Source organism: Apis mellifera, linkage group LG8, assembly GCF_003254395.2.
Source record: "Apis mellifera strain DH4 linkage group LG8, Amel_HAv3.1, whole genome shotgun sequence".
Taxonomy (NCBI): domain Eukaryota; kingdom Metazoa; phylum Arthropoda; class Insecta; order Hymenoptera; family Apidae; genus Apis; species Apis mellifera.
The window spans coordinates 7,298,029-7,319,131 of NC_037645.1; the positions used below are offsets into that span (position 1 = coordinate 7,298,029).

The window sequence follows — 21,103 nt, forward strand, 5'->3', positions numbered from 1 at the left end:
TTGATATCTTATAGATTATTTTTTCTTTGTGACTATAAATTATATATTTTTTATGTCATTCGTTGTATAAAAATAACATAATTATATCATTAAGTATTATTAACCATACATTTTTCTTCTAATATTACGAAAATAAAAAATAATAAAAGAATATAATTTAAAAAATTTGTACAGATATGTAAAATTCAAAATGGTCAACTCTATTCAAATATGATTTTTATAAAACCAATGCCTATATATATATATATATGTATAATAATTAACAAATAACAATCAACGTATTAACAATGTATACAACGATTGTCTAGATTTGTTATACTTTGAAATTTTCACATTGTCAATGATATTTAATAAAGAAATCCTATTTTTGTTCGATAATACTGTCTTTTATTATAAATATAACGAATATAATTTCTAAATATATTTAAAGATTTTTTATAATAATTTCTTTACATTTTTTTCATACATAGTTAACATTATATTTAAAAGAAAATCACAAATTTCTTATTTGCAGATAATATTATCAACTGGAAATATAAATTTCATAAATATGGCGCTTCTTACAATTACTTAAAATGTCAAACTATTCATAGCATTTTATTGAATAATATAATATAAATATAACTTGTTAACGTTACAGAAGTTATTGAACGAAAAAAAATATTGATTTAGATATATTTTAGAAATTGTTTAAATCTAACGTTGTAAATAACGAAAGAAAAAGAGATTTTTGATTAGATAGAAAAGTCATAACCTGTAATTATGGATGAAACTTATTTCGATGAAGGACTACCGGGAAATTTCGAAACAGCTACATTAGAAATTACTAAAGAACTTGATAGTAACGAATTTAACATTCAAAATGCTGTTTTTGCTGGTAAATATTTTATATATAGCATTGGTTATAATATTTTTATGAATTTATTATCTTAATGAAATTAAAGTGATATAAATATTGATATTTTTTGTTTCTTTCAATTTTGATCTTTTAGATTTTTATGAAATTATTTTTTTATAATTTTAACATATTAATATATTCATTTCTTAATTTTTATAGATACTACAAAAAAGAACAGAGAAAATGAATCGTATATTTCAAGTCAAGTTCCATCAACAAGAGATGTATCTAATATGCCTTTCAAGCATATAGATACTCATTCATTTTTCTCTGATAGAAATGAAGTTGTTGATAGAGCATTAAAAGATTGTCAGGAAAGTTTGATAAATGAAGAGGAGAAGGATATTGTTGGAAGCTGGCTTTTGACAGAGTAGGAGATTTGATATAACAAATTTTTATTGGATTATTATATAACATATAGATTAATATTAAAAAATATTTATAGAATAAGTCTGTGGGATATTGAAAAGGAAAGATTAGTAATATTAACTAACAAAGCTATTTATTCAATAAAATATGATTTCATTTCCTTAAAAATATTAGAATATAATCGAATACCTTTATTGCAAATTGATACACTTGTTTCGGGTGAATTAGTTTATCCTCCTTCATCTCTAGCACCGTAAGTATTATTATAAAATTCACAAAAAAAATTTATAGTTAAATTATAGATAAAAAATTCATAGTTAGGATTCATTTTTTATAAATTTATGAACGATTTTTAGACGATTAAGTGGATTGGCTGAGGGTGTATCATCAATAATTCATTGTGCAGGTCGTCAAGAGTGGTCTTCTCTTGTTTCTTGTACAGGTCTTGCACAGTTTGAACCTAGGTACACTGTGTTTTTATATAAAGCAAAGACCTCTCTTATTTTAAAAAGAATTGCACTATTTTATTGCTTTTTGTTAACAATATTAATGTTCTTGTATATTCTAAATTCATGTAATTATTTTTAAATAATTTTCTTTTAATTGAAATGCAAATTATATAGTAAAACAACTTATTTATTTCATCATTATTTTTTATTTTTATGCTTGCTAGTGTTTGCTTAGTGAAAATACAATACTTATGTTTCAAGTATATTTATTTTTAGATGTCAAATATAATAATTAAAATAAAAGTAATAATTGCTATACAAAATTTAAATTGAATTTTCAGGAAAAGGCACATGTCTGGAATAAGATTGATGTGGAATAAAGGCAATCCATTACCATTAATAAAAAAATGGAATCCATTTGCAAAAGATATACCATGGCTTACTTATTCTAGTCATCCATTATTTTGGTACAAAGGTAAACATATTTTATTTATACAATTATATCAATAATTTTTTGCAAAACTATAATATTATTTATAGGATCTGAAGCTGAAAAGGCAAAATTTAAAGTTGAAGATTTCCAAACATATATTAAAGATTTTTTGCCATCAGACTGTAGTATAAAAAATGGACTTATTATCATAGAAAACTATTTTGGTGTAGGTGCATTAGTACATAATAGAAATAATTTAGGTTTCTTTAAAATTCGTGGAAAAGTTAGTTTTTAATCAAATTTGCAAAAAATTATAATCTTTGACTTTTTAAAATTCATATTTCAATTTTTAAAGCTATTTATCTATTTATAAATTTTATGGTATTTATAACAAAAAAATATTAAAACTAAATACATAAGTATAATTTATCTATAGAAAAACATAAATAGATTTTTGTTTACTTTCTAAGGATTTCATTGTGAAATTATTAATCATCTTATAAATTTTTATTATATAAGATATAAATATTTTCACAGTACCTGGCTAACAAAAAACAAAAAATAGATATTAAGCATTTATATCATATTATGGTGATTCATTTCTTAATGTAAAACTATGTTTTGTAATTATATATTGTAAAGACAAGGTTTAACCTTTCTTTATATATAATAAATAAAAATAATTTATCTTTAAAATTTAAAACATTTTTTTATTTTGTTAATCATTATCTTTTATAAATACGTATTTAATTTATTTTGAAATCTCTATATCAATATTATAGGTTTTTAATTAATATTACATAAAAATTTGCGAGTAAAAATTAATTTTTTAAAAGTAAAAAAATATTTTATGAAAAATATTTTATATTTTATCTAAATAAATAATATACATATATATATTAATTAAATTTATAATTATTTTTATTATTTATGTATAATCTTATGTAAATAAGATTCTTCTTATATATATATATATATAAATATCAAAATGATTGGTTATGTCACGTATAATGGCATATATATAATTCCACCTGTTGACCTAATTTATTATAGCGTTCAATTTTACTTAAAAAATTGCGCAAAAGTATAAAAGAAAAGTATATTTCATAAGAAAATAGCGTTATTGCAGTTCCTAACTTAAGTTTCTTATTAATAAAATGATTAGCAATATAAATAAATAAGAAACGTAATAACAATTTTTTGATAATTCTTTGTATAATTTTTGTAGTAATATATTATTTATTATTTTCATTTTTTGATATTTTAGATATTATGATTTAAAATGTAAAGCTTATGATTAAAATGATTTAATACAATTGAATATTTATGAATTTAACAAGAATCAATTAATATTATTAGATCATAAATGGACATTTCAAAAAGAAAAGTACTATAATAGAGATGTATTATATTAAATCAATATCAAAGTTGTAAGATGTGTCTTCATCGTTTTAAATTACGATCCGTGTTTCTGATTGGATTTGGAATTGGTTTTCTTTTTGCAATATTTTTGTTTACTAATCAACATTTATTTTGCAATAATTGCCAAAAATCTGCATTAAATTTATATTCTACAAATAAGAATAGTCTTTTTAAATGGTTCATGTCTGATACATGGGTCAACAAAGAGATTATTTTTCAAAGTTGGAATAAATCAACATATAGTGAGTGGTTGAATAATAAAAAACTAATATTAAATAATATTGATATGGATATTTATCTTTATGGATTTGAAAAAAAGGAGGAATTAGAATCTAATTGGTTGAAATCACATGTTCACATCACTTGTGCTGTATTTGTAAAAAAAATTAAATTGGCTAGAGCTATCCAAAATACTTGGGGAAAACATTGTAATAGAATATACTTTTTTGGTCAATTAAAAGATATCAAAGTGCCTATTATAAATTTTGAAATAAAATTAGTATCCTCATGGCAACTTCTTTGTGAAGCTTTTAATTATATTTGGAGAAATAATGAAACTTTAGAGTGGCTTATCTTTGTAAAAGATGATACATTAGTGATTCTTGAAAATTTACGTTATATGCTTGCTCCATTAAATCATACTCAGGATCATTATCTAGGTCATGCAATACTTTTATGGGGTCAACCATATAATGTTGCTAATGCAGGATATGTAATTAGCATGGGAGTTCTTAAAAAACTAATTAATATGTTTGATGATTCAAAGAAATGTATAATCAGTGGCAAATATTGGAAACAGGAAGATTATTATCTTGGTAAATATTTCATTAATCTATAATCTGTAGATCTCATCTAAATAAATTGTCATTTTTAATTTTTTCAGCCAGACATTTGGCTTCTATAGGAATTTATCCTTCTGATACAAGAGATCAGTATCAGAGAGGCACCTTCCATGGATATTCTTTGCAATCTTTATTATGGGGTGTTGTTAAAACTAGTGCTTATTGGACTCATGCTTTGTATCCAATAAAAAATGAGTGTTGCTCATTTATGTCTGTTACTTTTAATATAGAAGAATCTGAAAAAATGTATACTTTTAGTTATTTATTACATAATTTTTATGTCTTAAAAAAGAAAGCTGTGTTTGGAAATAGAAAAGTGACAACATCTATATCAGATGAAGATGTATAATTATTATCTTATTGTAAAATTGTTATAATAAGAAAGAATTTGGAATTAATCAAATATTATTGTTTTCAGATATGGAAAGTCGCATTAAAAGAAGAATTTAATATTACACATTTAAGTAATATTTCTAGTGAAATGTATTATGAAATATGGCACTCAAAATATTCTGAACCAGAACAATTAATTAAGAACAATTATCAGATTAAAGATTCAGAATCTAAGTAAATTATTCTTCCATAATTTTTATATAATGATGTTTTATCAATGTAATAAATTTTTTGAAGCTATTTTATATTAATATAATTATGTATTATTTATTAATAATTTTAGAAAACAATATTGTCTATATTACATTATATAGTTTTATAATTATTGAAATTATTTAAACAATTTTTAGAAAATAACATTGTTGGAAATTTGAAAAGTTTACCAAGTTTTATATAGTTTATTAATGAGTTACATTGATGTGATAAATATGGGAACTGCAAAGTGGTGCTGTTTGATAATTATTTCCGTTGTTACACCATTGTTGCCTTATCTAACTAATTAAGAATTCATCAACGCTTATAACTCTGATAATAAAACTATAAATTCAATTTTAAATATATGTTATGAATATGTTGAAATAATCTTCATGTTTCTCTATTTTTGACAGCAATGATAGCCACAAAAATTGTTCAAAAGAATAATTTTTAATTGCAAGTGGATTATAATAGTACCTGGTATTATATTTTTAATAAACATTACATATTATATGTATTATATGTATTACATTTTTAATGTGCATTTTCATCTAATAGTTATTGTATAAATAATTCTATGACAATAAATTCTTAATTTTTTCAGAATCAAAGTTTTATTAATTTACAAATTTTAAACTTGATATCAATTCTACTAATGACCTATATATTTCGTCTAATTTATTTATCAAGACAGATTTTAATTATCGGTTACCCGCTTCCTTTTCAAGGTGGCTATATAAAAGAAGAACTTTATTAATTCATATATTTTGTGAGAGGAGATTTACTAAAAAGATTTTATAATTATTTTTTTAATTATAATATATCAAAGACAATAACATGCTGTGGAAAATTTTTTTCAATATTGCTATAATCATTTCAATTTTTAATCAATTTGTCATTGGAGATAATTTTCTGAAATCTTCTGACATAACAGAGTAAGTAACTTTCTATCTTTCTTTGATTTCTTTAAAATTGAATTTAATTATAATTTAAATTATTTAGGACCACTATCTCATTAAATGATATTTCAAAATTGAACTATGAAGATATGAAGAATGTAAAAAGTAAAACAAAACAGCTTTTATTTCCAGGAGGTTGTAGCAAGCAACCAGATTCACCTATAAATGGAGAAATAAGATGTTCTATAGATAGGTAACTCTTCATAAATTAATAACTAATTTTTTTTTTATTATATTCAAATATTTCATAAATTTTTTTATAGTGGGTGTATTGCAACTTGTAAGCATGATTATAAATTTCCTAATGGAGTGACACAATTAGCTATAACATGTATGAATGAGGAATGGTATATTCATGGCACAGATTGGATTTCTATTCCTCATTGCGAACGTGAGTTTTATTAAATCATAAAATCATGAAATTCTTCTCATTATAAAAAATATAATATGAATAAATATATTTTTATATTTTTAGCAATTTGCTTACCAGAATGTTTAAACAATGGAGTATGTATTGCACCTCATCAATGTAATTGTCCTGAAGACTTTACTGGACCACAGTGTCAATTTGAGAAAAAACCATGTCTAAATTATCTTTCTCCAGTGCTTAATGCACATAAAACATGCAATTCACAGTATGTTCTAAAAAATTTCAAATTTGAATTTATTTAAAATATATTAAATATTTAATTGATTCAATATTTTTTTTATTAGGTCATGTACTATATCTTGCTTAAAGAATTTTTCATTTCCGGACGGTACTTCCGTAACTAATCTTTTATGCAAAAATGGAAATTGGGAACCTACCAGAAAAGATTGGGTCTCAATACCTGATTGTGAACGTATGTTTTGAATTTTTTTTATAATTTTTTTCAAATAATGTAATCTTGACTTGAGAATTTATCCCATAAAATTATAAATAAAAAAATGTTCTCATTTAAATGTTATATTTTATATTCATAAAACTTCCATATTTTTTTTTTATAGCTATTTGTGAACCACCTTGCCAGAATGGTGGTAATTGTCTTCCATCGAATCTTTGTCAGTGTCCTCAAGCATATAGAGGATCTCAATGCCAATATTGTAAGTATAATTTAATTATTTTAATATTATTTGATTTAAATAATTGAATAATTACTTTTAATATAGCTGCTGATATCTGTAATGGAGAAAAAATGGGTTTCAATGGAGGTTTTTTTTGCTCAAATATAGATGATACTTATTCATGTACTATAAATTGTCCTGCTGGAGTGGAATTCGAATTTCCACCAGCTTCTGTATATATTTGCAATTACGAAACAGGTGTTTTTATGCCTCAACCTATTCCTCAATGTAACTACAGTGAAAATATGAACATAATTTCTTTGGGTACTATATATAATTCGTATATAAAGGAAACTAATCATACTTGGACTTATCAAGATATTTTTAATCCTCATACAAACCAATTTCCATTGATTCATGGCAATTATGGAATTAAAGAACATTATAGTAATCATAAATCCAATATAACTACGAATACGGTAATAATTTAGAAACATCTTAAAATCATATATGAAATATTTATAATATTAATAGTTTATTAATTAATATTAATAACTTATTCTAATTAATAGATGATATTTAATCCTTTGGAAAATAATATGCTATTTATTGAAGAGAAGAAACCAACCCCAAAAACTTGTTTTACATGGAATGGAGTACATTATAAAACTTTTGATGATGGTATATTCACTTTTGACAGTGAATGTTCTTATATTTTAGTACAAGAAGCACAAAATAGATTGTTCACTGTGACTGTAAATAATAGTCCAACATGCGAAGTTCAAGATTGTTTTAAAGTTATTAAAATCTATATTCAGGATAAGGAATATATTCTGTCGCGAAATAAAGAAGGTGTTCCAGAATTTAGAACTCGAAAAAAATTGCTTCCAATTCCAGCACAATTGTCAACATTAAGAGTTGAAATGTCTGCACATTTTATCGTAGTAATATTGGATTCTTTAGGAATTCAATTAAAATGGGATGGAGCTCTTATGCTACAAATCGAAGCTGCCGAAAATATGTGGAATAAAACTATCGGTTTATGTGGTAACATGAATGGAGATAAAAGTGACGATTTAATAAGCAAAAATGGAAAATACACTAAAAGTGTTGCATCATTTGCAACTTCTTGGAAAACTGAGGATATCGGAGGTATTATTTTATTATTTTACAATATATAAAAAATATATTTCTTTAGTTGTCGATTTTTAATTTTTATTTTATTTTTTTAGAAACATGTGACAAATATCCAATAATTAAACATTCTTGCGAATCTGATTCATTAATCACCAAAGATGCTATTCAATTTTGTGCAAAATTATTTTCTGATTATCGATTTAAAACTTGCTCCAATACAATTAGTGTTTCCGAATTACAGATAGCTTGTTTATGGGATTATTGTTCTTGCGAAGATTATGATAGAAGGAAATGTGCTTGTAATACTATGAATGTATATATTAGACAATGTGCTCATAAAAAAATTATCTCTGTGTCTGGTTGGAGAAATAATGATACTTGTCGTAAGTTATAATTTTCTAAAATATAATTTTCTTCAATATATATTATTGATAAAAAAATTACTAATCATTTTATAATATTATAGCTATGACATGTAATGGTGGACGAGTATATATGCCATGTGGTCCAAAAATAGAATCATCTTGTTGGACGGAAAAGGAATTAAATATAGAAAATTGTGAAGAAGGTTGTTTTTGTCCAGAAGGAACAGTAGCTCATGAAGGAAAATGTATTTATCCTAATGAATGTCCTTGTAGACTACGTGGAAAATTATTTCAGCCTGGAAAAATCGTTCAAAAAGATTGTAATACTTGTACTTGTTCTTCTGGAAAATGGATATGCACTCAGTTAAAATGCAGTGCCAGATGTGCTGTGATTGGAGACCCTCATTATGTTACTTTTGATGGGAAGCATTATGACTTTATGGGAAAGTGCAAGTATTATTTGATGAAGGATGATGATTATAGTATTGAAGGTGAAAATGTACCCTGTTCTGGTGCAATATCAGAGGTATATTTACAATATTTATATTATTTATAAATTATTATTTGTAGAATAGTATCATATAAAGATTATAATTTTACTTATAGAATATGGGACTTATTCCCTCTAATGCACCATCATGTACAAAGACTGTTACAATTAATTATAAAGATACTTCCATGAAATTAAAGCAACATAGACAAGTATTAATTAATGGAAATGAGTTAACAATATTTCCTACACTTATTAATGGCATTAGAATACGTATTGCAAGCAGTATATTCTTAATTGTTCAATTGCCAAATGGTTTGGAAATATGGTGGGATGGAATTTCTCGTATTTATATCAATGCTCCTCCTGAATTCTATGGTTAATTAGCTTTCATTCTTCTTATTTATATGAAATATTATACGTATTTTTATATATTCATTTTATATTTTGATTATTAGGTAATACTAAAGGGCTTTGCGGCACATTTTCTGAGAATCAAAAAGATGATTTCATTACACCAGAGGGTGATATTGAAAACACAGCAATTTCTTTTGCCAACAAATGGAAGTGTGATGAAGTTTGTCCTAATGTTCCAGAAAAGGAATTGGATCATCCTTGTGATCTTAATCCACAAAAACGAGTTACCGCGAAACAATATTGTTCTTATTTATTTAGCAACATTTTTACTGGTAATTATTTAAATTTATGTAGTATAACAAATTTTTACTTTAGTTATATATAATTCTTCTTTTTAGATTGTCATTGGTACGTAGATCCGGATACATTTTACAAAGACTGTTTGTTTGATATGTGTTCTTGTAAAGTTGAACTTGAATCTTGTCTTTGTCCTATATTGGCTGCATATGCAAAAGATTGTTCTACTGCAGGAATAAAACTTTTATGGCGTCAGAACGTGGAAGAATGTAAAATTCATTGTTCTGGAAGTCAAGTTTATCAAATTTGTGGAAATAGTTGTACTAGGTATATATAATTCAATGTTAGTAAAATATCAATAATTGCAAGATATTTATAAATTTTTTTTGAAAATATTTTTAGATCATGTGGAGATATATCTTTTTATCAGAATTGTAAACAAGATTGTGTAGAGGGATGTAATTGTCCAGAAGGAGAAACGCTAGATATTCATGGAGAATGTATTCCAATTGGACAATGTCCATGTACTTATGGAGGATTAGAATTTAGTTCAGGGCACAAAGAAATCAGATCTGAAAATAAATTTCCTGAACTTTGTACTTGTGCAGGTTTTAACTTTTGTAAATCTAATAAATATTAGAATTTTAATTAAGTTGAATTTATAATTTCATAAATTTTTTTAAATAGGAGGAATCTGGAACTGTCGAGAAGCCATGCCAAATGAAATTATAAAATATCCAGCAGTCAAAAACTTATTAACCTCATGTTTAATAAGTAACCATCAAGAAATAACTGATTGTATTCAGACAGAACCTAGAACTTGTTACAATATGCATAAACCAATCCAGAAGCCATCAATTTGTAAATCTGGTTGTGTTTGTAAATCTGGTTACGTTTTAAACGAACCAAATGGTAATTGCATTAAAGAAGAAACTTGTCCATGTCATCATGGAAGTCGAAGTTATGAAGAAGAATCTATTATACAAAACGAATGCAATACTTGTAAATGTACTAATGGAACATGGAAATGCACGGATAGAATATGTGCAGGTAACATTATAATATTTGTTCTATATAAACATTATAAATAACTATTTGTTTTATAAATCATTAAATAAAATTTATTTGTTGAAACTTCTACATTATTAGGAATCTGTTCTGTCTGGGGAGATTCTCATTACAAAACATTTGATGGTAAGATTTACGATTTTCAAGGATTGTGCGATTATATTTTAGTGAAAGGTTCCTTGAGTCAAGAAGATTGTTTTGATATATCTATTCAGAATGTTCCTTGTGGAACAACAGGGGTATCTTGTTCTAAATCAATTACCCTTACTATTGGAAGTGATCAGAGTTCTGAAAGAATTGTTTTAACCAGAGGAAAGACTCTTCCATTGGATAATTTTAAAAGAATCATTATGAGAACAGCAGGATTATTTTTATTTATTAATGTACCAGATATAGGATTGACTATGCAATGGGATAAAGGTATTTTTTTAATATGATAATTTTCAAATAATTAACATTTTTTTTTTCAATTAAGATTTTACAAAATCAATTTTTTTTTTAAATTAGTATATAATATATTATATAATACAATATATAATTATAATACTTTAATTATAAATTTAATGAAAAATATGACCTTGTAAATTTATTTTTTGTATTCAATAAATATATTATCATAATTCTTTATTATTATTATATTTTTCTTAATAATATAGGTACTAGAGTATATGTAAGATTAGAACCTAAATGGAAAGGTCGTACAAAAGGACTTTGTGGTGATTACAACAATAATAGTGAGGATGATTTCAAAACACCTTCGGGTGGCATCTCGGAAGTATCTGCCAATTTATTTGGAGATTCATGGAAAAAAAATGAATTTTGTCCTGAGCCCAAAAATATCCAAGATCCTTGTGTACAACATCCAGAGAGAAAATTATGGGCTACACAAAAATGTGGAATATTAAAATCATCGATATTTCAATCTTGTCATTCTGAGGTTGAAGTTGAAAGTTATATTCACAATTGCATTTTTGATAGTTGTAGTTGTGATACAGGTAATGTTATATTGTATATGTATAAATTTATAAAAATAATTATAATTTTTATTTATATTATTATTTTTATTTTAGGAGGAGATTGTGAATGTCTTTGTACTGCTTTAGCAGCATATGCTCAAGAATGCAATGCAAAAGGAATTCCTATAAAGTGGCGCAGTCAAGAACTTTGTCCAATACAGTGTGATGAGAATTGTAGCTCATATTCTCCTTGTATCACAACTTGTTCTCAAGAAACTTGTGATAATCTTATAATTTTGAATGATAAATCTCATTTATGTTCTCAAGATATTTGTGTTGAAGGATGTTCCATTAAATCTTGCCCTAAAAATCAAGTATACAGCAATAATAGTTATACAGAATGTGTTTCCAAAGAAATTTGTAAAACACCTTGTACTGAAATTAATGGGGTATAATTAAGATATTTATATATTCAAAATTAAAATATTTTTCCTTTTCAATAATAATGATTTGTATTGCAGATAACATATTATGAGGGTGATAATGTAAACAATGACGACTGTCGAACGTGCTATTGTAGTCGTGGAAAAGTGTTATGTAAAGGAGAACCTTGCACAAATATTATTATGCCAAGTACTGTACCATTAGAGGAACCACAAAAATGTGTGAATGGCTGGACAAATTGGATAAATCAGGATCCAGCAATTAAGGGAAAGAAATTTAAAGATATTGAACCTTTACCTTCAACTTTGATCTTATCGAATATTAAAGGATCTGCTATATGTGATAAGAACCAAATGATTGATATAAAATGTAGATCAGTAAATGATCATTTAACACCAAAAGAAACTGGTTTGGATGTAGAATGTAGTTTAGAACGTGGTCTTTATTGTCAATCACATTTTAATCTTTCATGCATTGATTTTGAAATCAGTGTTTTATGTCAGTGTCCATCAATTACTACAGAAAAATTAGATATATCGACTGCAACAGAAACAAATCTATTTGGAAAATGTAATATAGAATTTCAAAATGAACCTCATCCCACAGATTGTCATTTGTTTTATCAATGTATTCCTGGAATAAATGGTAATGAATTTATAAAAAAATCCTGTGAAGAAAATATGTTATATAATCCTCAAACACAAGTATGTGATTGGCCAGCTACTGTCATATTAATAAGACCAGAGTGTTCAATGAAACAGATAACACCAAACAAAATTGAGTGGACAAGCGACAAAAAGATTAAGTATAAAACTACTACATCTACTACTTTGGAAAAAAATATCATAATATCCAAAACTTGTAAAGAAAATGAAATATGGAATGATTGTGCTATTAACTGTAATAAGGTTTGCGATTATTATAAATATATATTATTAAAGGAAGGAAAATGCAATGGCATTTCTGATTGTATAGCAGGATGTGTTTCATTGGAGAAACCACAATGTCAACCAAATGAATTCTGGAGAGATGCAATGACTTGCGTGAATGAAGATGATTGCAGTTGTAGATCTCATAATGGGCATCCAGTTATTTCTGGTGCTATTTTAATGGAATCAGAATGTGAAATTTGTCAGTGTATAAAGAATTATTACACTTGTGATAAATCTTCATGTTTTACTGAAATTAACAATATGACTACTGAACAACCAAATATGCAATCATCGACAGAAACGATTTCTTCTTTATTTGAGATTCATACCTTCATAGTACCAAGTACTGTTAGTCCACCATCTTATTGTATTAGCAATAATTTTGTTCCTTTAATTCAATATTTGGATAACCAGGTTTCTTTTGATGCTAGTACTATCAAAGATTCTAATTTTCAATCAAAAAATGCATTGTTGAAGAAAATTGGATTTTGGGAGCCTGAATATGATACTACAGATCAATGGTTAGATATAAAATTTCAGAAATCTGAACCTATCTATGGCATCATTATTCAAGGCAATACAATAGAAAATAAATTTGTAACCAGTTATAGAATATTGTTTTCAGAAGATGCTCATTTGTTTTCTTATGTTATGGATAATAAGAAGAAACCACAAATATTTAGAGGACCTATGGATCAATTCAAGTTAGTCGAACAGAAGTTTTATCAACCTATTGAAGCTAGAATAGTTAGAATCAATCCATTATCTTGGCATAATGGTATAGCTATGAAAATAGAATTACTTGGTTGTCAAGAAATGGTAAGCACGGTGATTCCTGTGACAGAAACTATTCCAATAATCACTACAACAATCACAGAAAAAATCATAGTACCAATGTGTGATGAGCCAATGGGATTAGATGATGGAATAATTTTTTCTGATCAAATTTTGGTATCCTCTTCTTCCACTGATTTACTACCAAATTTAAAATTATCTTCTCCAAAAATTTGGCATCCTAAATTACATAATCCACATCAATTTGTAAAAATTGATTTTTTAGAACCTCGCAATTTAACAGGAATTGCTACTAAAGGTGGTGAAGGTACTTGGACCACAGTGTACAAAGTGTTTTATAGTAACAATGATTATCAATGGAATCCAGTTATGGATGATAATGGTAATGAAAGGGAATTCTTAGGTAATTTTGATTCTAATACTATCAAAAAGAATTATTTTGATAAACCGTTGAATGCAAGATATTTAAAAATACAACCAATTAAATGGCATGAACAAATAGGCCTCAAATTTGAAGTTTTTGGTTGCTTTTTGCCCTATCCTTTAAAAACAACAACTGAGAAATTAGAAATAACATCAATGACTACACAAACATTTGAAAAATGTAATGTATGCGAAGGAATACAAAATGAAGATCAAATAACATGTAAATGTAAAGAATCTCTTTGGTGGAATGGAAATACTTGTGTTATTAAGCAGGAATGCCCTTGTGTAGTTGAACATATATTATATAATGTAGGTGCAATTTATGTAAATAAAGAATGTCAAGAATGCATATGCACTTTAGGTGGCACTTCTTTCTGTCATCCAAAGAAATGTAAACCTTGCCAAGAGTTAGGAAAGAGACCAGTAGTTAATGAACTATGCAATTGCATATGTAAATCTTGTCCAAGTGGTACACGTCATTGTCCTACAAGTGATGTTTGTATTGATGATAATTTATGGTGTAATGGAATACAAGATTGTCCAGATGATGAAAAAGATTGTCCAAATATTACAACAAAACCTGAAGAAATCACAACAATGAAAATAGAAAGCACAACTATTACGTCAACTTCAGGTATTAAAAAAATTTTTAAGAGATATAATAGATATTTTAATAATATTTTAAAAAACCTATTATATATCTCTTATTATTATTATTATTAAATATTTATTATTAAATTTTTTATTGAAATTATTTAAAAAGTTATTTGTAAGATAATATAAAAAATTATATCATTGTATTAATATCTTATGATTTCTTTGTTAGATATTCCAATTGTGTGTCAGGATCCAATTTGTCCGCCAGGATACAAAATAATTTTAAAACGACCTCAAAATTCACTTTATTATACTAAATCTTATGTAAAAGAGGGAATAAAATCTCTTCATACAAAGTTATCAAGAAGAAAAGGATTAAGGTATATTTTTATCTTAGATATTAAAATCTGATTATAAATATTTCAATTTAATAATAAATAATACAAAATATTTATCATTAGAAAATCTATGCAATATCATATAAAATATACTGATGAAAATGAGAAATCTAAAAATGAAATAGAATGTACACAATTCACATGTGTGCCTATTAAACCATGGACGATTTTTAATGAAAATGTATCTCAATCTTGTCCAAAGATATTTTGTCCACCAGATTATACTATAATTTATGAAAAGATAAGCATGTATAAACATCAAAAATGTCCTAAGTATTCTTGTAAGCCTCCAACACCAAAAGAAGTTATTTGCAATATCACAGGAAGAACTTTTAATACATTCGATAAACTAGAGTATAAATATGATATTTGTAATCATATTCTGGCCAGAGATATGTTTGCTAATACATGGTACATCACAAGTGAGTCTTTTATATTAAAATTATTATAATTAAGTTTTTATATAAAATATTATTTTTAATCATGTTTTTATAGTGGAAAAACAATGTGATTTACATATGGGCCAGTGCACCAAAATTTTAGTAGTGACTTTAGATGAAGATGTAATTCTTTTATATCCTGACATGCATATAGACATAAATGAATACACTTTTACATCAAACCAGATTAATAGAATTGATAACAAATTTCATTCTTTCAAAATGTCAACTATAGGAAATGTTATATATTTGGTATCAAACTATTATGGATTCTGGATAATATGGGATATAAATTCAAATGTAAAAATAGGAATTTCCACAAAATTGATACATCAAGTGGATGGTTTATGTGGATATTTTGATGGATATTCTATAAATGATAAACAATTACCTGATGGAAGTCAAGCTCGAAGTACTGTAGAATTTGGAAATAGTTGGGTTATAGAGGGAACTCCGGAATGTGATCCACAGGTTTGACAATATATCTCAAATAATATTAATATCACAAAATAATAATAATATTTAATAAAAACATATTTAATTTTTAAGATCTGCCCATATCAGTTACAAGCTAAGAGTTGGGATATCTGTAACATAGTAAAAGATGCCTCATTAACAGAATGTTCGAATATTGTTAACTTAGAAAAATTTATATCCAGTTGTATGGAAAACATATGCAATTGTTTACACAGTAATCACTCATACGATGATTGTCGTTGCCGCTTATTAACCAGTTTTGTTACTGAATGTCAAGCTGGTGATTTAAATATAGATCTATCTACTTGGAGAAGTATTCATGATTGTCCAGTCATTTGTGCTTCACCTCTTGTTCACAAAGACTGTTTCAGGTATTTTAAAATTTACTAAATAATCTAATATCTTTATTTGAAATAGTTTATAGAATATATTTTTATGAATAATTTCATTTTAGAAACAAATGTGAAACTAGTTGCAACAATTTACAACAGATAGATCCCTGTCCAATAATGCAGGGAGTATGTTTTTCCGGTTGTTTCTGTCCTGATGGAACAGTACGTAATGGAGATGAGTGTGTACCTCCTACATATTGCAAAGATTGCATTTGCGAATGGTTAGGAAATTCCAAATTTATTAGTTTTGATAGAAAAAATATTAAATTTGATGGAAACTGCACATATATTCTCTCTAGAAATATTGTTGAGAACGTAAAAAGAAATAAAAAGTACACTTATCAGATTTTAGTGTCAAATAAAATTTGCGATACTGGTACATGTACAGAGATGATTATAATTCTTTATCAAAATCATGTAATTAAAATTAAAGAAAGTATACCTAATCAGGAATTTGAAATAGAAGTGGATGATTCAAAAATATATGAATTACCTTTTAATAAATCTTGGTTGATTTTGGAACATACATCTTTAAAAAAACTGCGATTATTAATACCATCTATCCAATTAGAAATTATTGGTTACCAACCCAACTTCGCATTTAGTTTAAGTGTACCTTCACATATCTTTGGAGGTGCTGTTGAAGGTCTCTGTGGTAATTGCAATGAAGATCCAGAAGATGATTTAAAACAACAGGATGGAAAAGTATGATTATTTTACAATAAATAGAAAAAATATAGATTTAATAATTATATTTATTATTTATTATTGATTAAATAGGTCACAAAAGACATTCAAGATTTTATTACAAGCTGGTTGGTCACAGAATCTCCAAATATCAATTTAAATACAAATATATGTGTTTTTAATAATCAAAGCAAATGTATTTCACCAGATCAGGATTTATGTCAAAAGTTATTAAATATAGCAGATTTTGGCTTATGTCATAATCTTGTCGATCCAATGCCGTATTTCATGGCTTGTAAAGATAACATGTGTTCTGGAGGAAGCTATTGTAATAGTTTTGAAGCATATTCAAGGAAATGTCAACAAATGGGAGTTTGTTTAACTTGGAGAAGTAGCAAAATATGTCCTTATATTTGTCCTTCACGTAAATATTTTCTTTTTTATTATCCAAATTAAATATTATCATCTAAATCAATGTTTATTTTTTAGACTTAGTATATCAACCTTGTAATTCTACTTGTAAGCAGACGTGCGATATGATCAATGAAATGAATGATATGTGCATAAAGAATTATGAAGAAGGCTGTTTTTGTCCTCAAAATCTTATCTTTCATAATGGCACTTGTATTTCAAAAGAAAAATGTTTATTGTGCGACGAAGAAGGTCATATTGAAGGTGATATATGGTTTCTAGATATTTGCACAAAGTGTACTTGCAACAAAAAGACTGTTAAATGCGAAAAAACCGAATGCCCTGCAGTGGAAACTATTTGTGAAGAGAATATGACACCTATGATCATTAATGGCACAGAGAAAGATTGTTGTGTTAAGTATCTTTGCATTCCAAAAACAGTAACTACTATGACACCCTTCTGCATTGAACCTCAAATTCCTGAATGTGGCTATGGACAAATTATAAAAGCATTTGTAGATTCGGATGGATGTAAAAAATTCATTTGTGAATGTGTACCATCATCAGAATGTCCTATACTCAATGAAATTTCATTAGAAGTTGATCAACTACAACCTGGTTTTAAACAAGTAACAAACACCTCTGGTTGCTGTCCAAAATTTATGACTATTTGTGATCCTCAGACTTGTCCTTCAGCACCATCTTGTCCAGAATATCATGAGCTAAAAATTGATACAAAGAATGCTTGCTGTAATATTTATAAATGTGATCCACCAAAAGATTTATGTTTATATAATATTGAATTCGAGAGTAAAATAGAAATGACAGAACATATAGTGGCAAAAAAACTTGGAGAACAATGGATGGATGGAAAATGTACTTCTTGTATTTGTGAATCTTCTGAGAAAGGCCCTAAACCGACGTGCTTTACGACAGAATGTCTCAGAATTATGGATCATCCAGATATATCTGATTTCGTCGTAGAAGAAATCCTTATAGAAGATAAATGTTGCCCTAATTTTAAAAGAACAGCTTGCAAAGATGGAAATAAAATATATAATGTTGGTGAAATTTGGCAACCAAATTTAGAAGATTCTTGTAGTTTCATAGAATGTTTTAAAGATGAAAATGGTATTCAAAAACAAATTAAGATGCAAGAATGTAACACTACTTGTGATCTTGGTTTTGAGTATCAACCTGTAGATAATAAGAGCACTACTTGTTGTGGAAAATGCATTCCAGTAGCTTGTGTGGTTTTGAATAAAGTAATAGATGTGGGAAAAGAATTATTTTCTTCTGATTTTTGTACTAAATACTCTTGCAAGTCCAATAATAAGAGTATTTATATAGAATCTTTCACAGAAAAATGTCCAGAGATAGATCCTTGGGAAGAAATTGAATTTGAGATAGAAAAACAATATATACCAGGACAATGTTGTCCAAAATTTATTAAAACTGGTTGCCGTCATAATGGCATTATATATAAACTTGGAGAAAAATGGAAGTCTGTAGATGATAAATGTGCTACAGAAATTTGTGCATTGGAACCTAATATAACGAAATATAAAGAAATAGAAGTTTGTAATAAAAATTGTACTCCTGGTTGGATATATGAGGAAAAAGAGAATGAATGTTGTGGACAATGTAAACAAGCTTATTGCATAATTGAAGATATGTTTTATAAGCCGAATACAACATGGTATTCAATTGATAATTGTACTATTTTTACTTGTATAAAACAAGGAGAACAATTAGTTATTAGCAGCAGTTCTGTAGTATGTCCTGATGTAACTGATTGTCCAGATACTTTACTTTACATGCAAAATTGTTGCAAAATATGTAATTTAACTTCATATAATCATAAGATTGAGTCTTGTGTTGCTAATGTTTTGGAGGAACAAAATACGATTGGTATGTTTAGCATTAAACATCGAGTACATGGTCTTTGCAAGAATTTGGAACCTATTAATGGAATTACAGAATGTCATGGCATATGTGAATCTAACAGTTATTTTGACACAGGTGAAAAAAAATAAAGTAATATTCAAATAAATAATCATAAAACAAATTTATCTATCATATTTAGAATATTCTTTTTTAAAGAAAAATAATAAAAAAAATCTAGTTATAAAGAAATAGTAATAATAAATTTTTATAACAAAAAATTTTAATGAGGAAAATGTGATTATTTATTCAAAAATTACTGTAGAATATCATATATTCTAAAAAAACTTTTGATAATTTGATTTTTTTAATTATAGATAATTGGAGTCAAATAGTTAACTGCCAATGTTGTCAACCAACAGAATATAAATCTCTAATTGTTGAATTGATTTGTGAAGACAATAAAAAATTCGAAAAACAAGTCACTGTGCCAGTTTCTTGTGCTTGTTCAACTTGTATGTCTAATGAAAAGATTTACAAAAGAAGAAAAGATGGAGTAAAAGGCTAATTAATAAGTTAAGGTTAAACAACTAAAAATATCATAATTAAGTTAATATATATTATACATTTAAACTTCAAAATAAACTCAAAAATACAAAAATATTATTCGTTGATTTTATTGATGAATTTACATATTTATGTGTATACATATTATATACATATATTATTTTAATAATATCGGTATTCTCACATTACAATTCTTATTTTCAGAGCCATACTAAGTACAGTAAAATCTAATTCAGTCTTTCTTATCAAGACCTATGACCTCGAATTTTTTTTTGTACTTCAAAATTTGAATATTAAATAAATTTTTAAGAAAAAAAAGTTATGTATAGAAATATTTTAGAGCACAATATTAAATTTTTAAATGAAAATGAAAATATATGTAAATTAAAAAATTACAATTTCTCTCATTTTCCACTGGTCATTGAAATCATTAATTATTAAACAAAAAAAATTCAAATTTTTTAGTACCATTTTTACTAAATTGCAAATCTCAAATTGCAAAGTTTTGATTTATTCGATTTGTTACGAATACAAAAATAGGACTTATCAAAAATGTTTTAGACTAGTTTTCAAAAAACCTGAGCTATCGAATTATCATCTTAAAAAACGGTACTAACGAAGAAATACAAATAATTCGTTAATAACATCGAACCAAAAAGAATATAAAAGCTATATTACATTTTTCATCATCGTATGGCATTAGATTGCAAACATAATCAAACTTATAAATATTATGAATGTTTCTCAGTAACAAAAAATTATTAATTCTTTTTTATGTACGTGTATATATGTGATATAATTTATTTTTTAACATTTTCTCTTCTTCAACGAATAATTATTTTGAACAACAACAAACGCACTTCAATATAATATTTCTCTAAGTGCACAGTATTTATATAGATATTATTGATTCCAAAAACAGGATAATAACTATAAATAGTTTCCTCTCCAAACATTACAAAAAAGAAAGGAAGTAACA

The 21,103-nt window shown here is 26.0% G+C and overlaps 3 protein-coding genes across 7 annotated transcripts; all 3 read left to right on the forward strand.

The window, feature by feature from the left end:
• Positions 1 to 543: 543 nt before the first annotated feature.
• Positions 544 to 2,449, forward strand: LOC726713 (tumor protein p63-regulated gene 1-like protein). Of its 2 annotated transcripts, XM_006564516.3 has the most exons (6): positions 544 to 877; positions 1,058 to 1,268; positions 1,344 to 1,520; positions 1,624 to 1,731; positions 2,058 to 2,191; positions 2,257 to 2,449. In XM_006564516.3, exons 1-6 carry the CDS (start codon positions 763 to 765, stop codon positions 2,442 to 2,444), a joined length of 933 nt encoding a protein of 310 aa, XP_006564579.2. In that variant the 5' UTR covers positions 544 to 762; the 3' UTR covers positions 2,445 to 2,449. The 2 variants fall into 2 exon arrangements, with proteins under 2 accessions (XP_006564579.2, XP_006564580.2); XM_006564517.3 differs by lacking the exon at positions 1,624 to 1,731.
• Positions 2,450 to 3,148: 699 nt separating this feature from the next.
• On the forward strand, positions 3,149 to 5,305 carry LOC100577546 (C1GALT1-specific chaperone 1-like protein). The gene is made up of 4 exons (XM_003250459.4): positions 3,149 to 3,335; positions 3,417 to 4,386; positions 4,455 to 4,756; positions 4,832 to 5,305. The coding sequence occupies exons 2-4, from the start codon at positions 3,585 to 3,587 to the stop codon at positions 4,982 to 4,984; spliced, it is 1,257 nt and encodes a 418-aa protein (XP_003250507.1). The 5' UTR covers positions 3,149 to 3,335; positions 3,417 to 3,584; the 3' UTR covers positions 4,985 to 5,305.
• A 483-nt stretch (positions 5,306 to 5,788) lies between these two features.
• On the forward strand, positions 5,789 to 20,792 carry LOC411597 (hemocytin). 4 transcript variants are annotated; one of them, XM_026442034.1, is made up of 28 exons: positions 5,789 to 5,936; positions 6,004 to 6,153; positions 6,224 to 6,351; positions 6,436 to 6,595; positions 6,675 to 6,802; positions 6,948 to 7,043; positions 7,110 to 7,483; positions 7,577 to 8,156; positions 8,237 to 8,524; positions 8,608 to 9,032; positions 9,113 to 9,374; positions 9,455 to 9,685; positions 9,752 to 9,977; positions 10,053 to 10,258; positions 10,338 to 10,700; positions 10,800 to 11,138; positions 11,375 to 11,713; positions 11,789 to 12,123; positions 12,196 to 14,905; positions 15,098 to 15,248; positions 15,330 to 15,688; positions 15,762 to 16,177; positions 16,256 to 16,554; positions 16,638 to 17,280; positions 17,356 to 17,686; positions 17,752 to 19,695; positions 19,935 to 20,138; positions 20,329 to 20,792. In XM_026442034.1, the coding sequence occupies exons 1-27, from the start codon at positions 5,839 to 5,841 to the stop codon at positions 20,123 to 20,125; spliced, it is 11,772 nt and encodes a 3,923-aa protein (XP_026297819.1). In that variant the 5' UTR covers positions 5,789 to 5,838; the 3' UTR covers positions 20,126 to 20,138; positions 20,329 to 20,792. The 4 variants fall into 4 exon arrangements, with proteins under 4 accessions (XP_026297819.1, XP_006564581.2, XP_026297820.1 ...); XM_006564518.3 differs by having other exon boundaries at positions 19,935 to 20,792; XM_026442035.1 differs by having other exon boundaries at positions 5,918 to 5,936; positions 6,093 to 6,153; positions 19,935 to 20,792.
• The last annotated feature ends 311 nt before the right edge of the window (positions 20,793 to 21,103 follow it).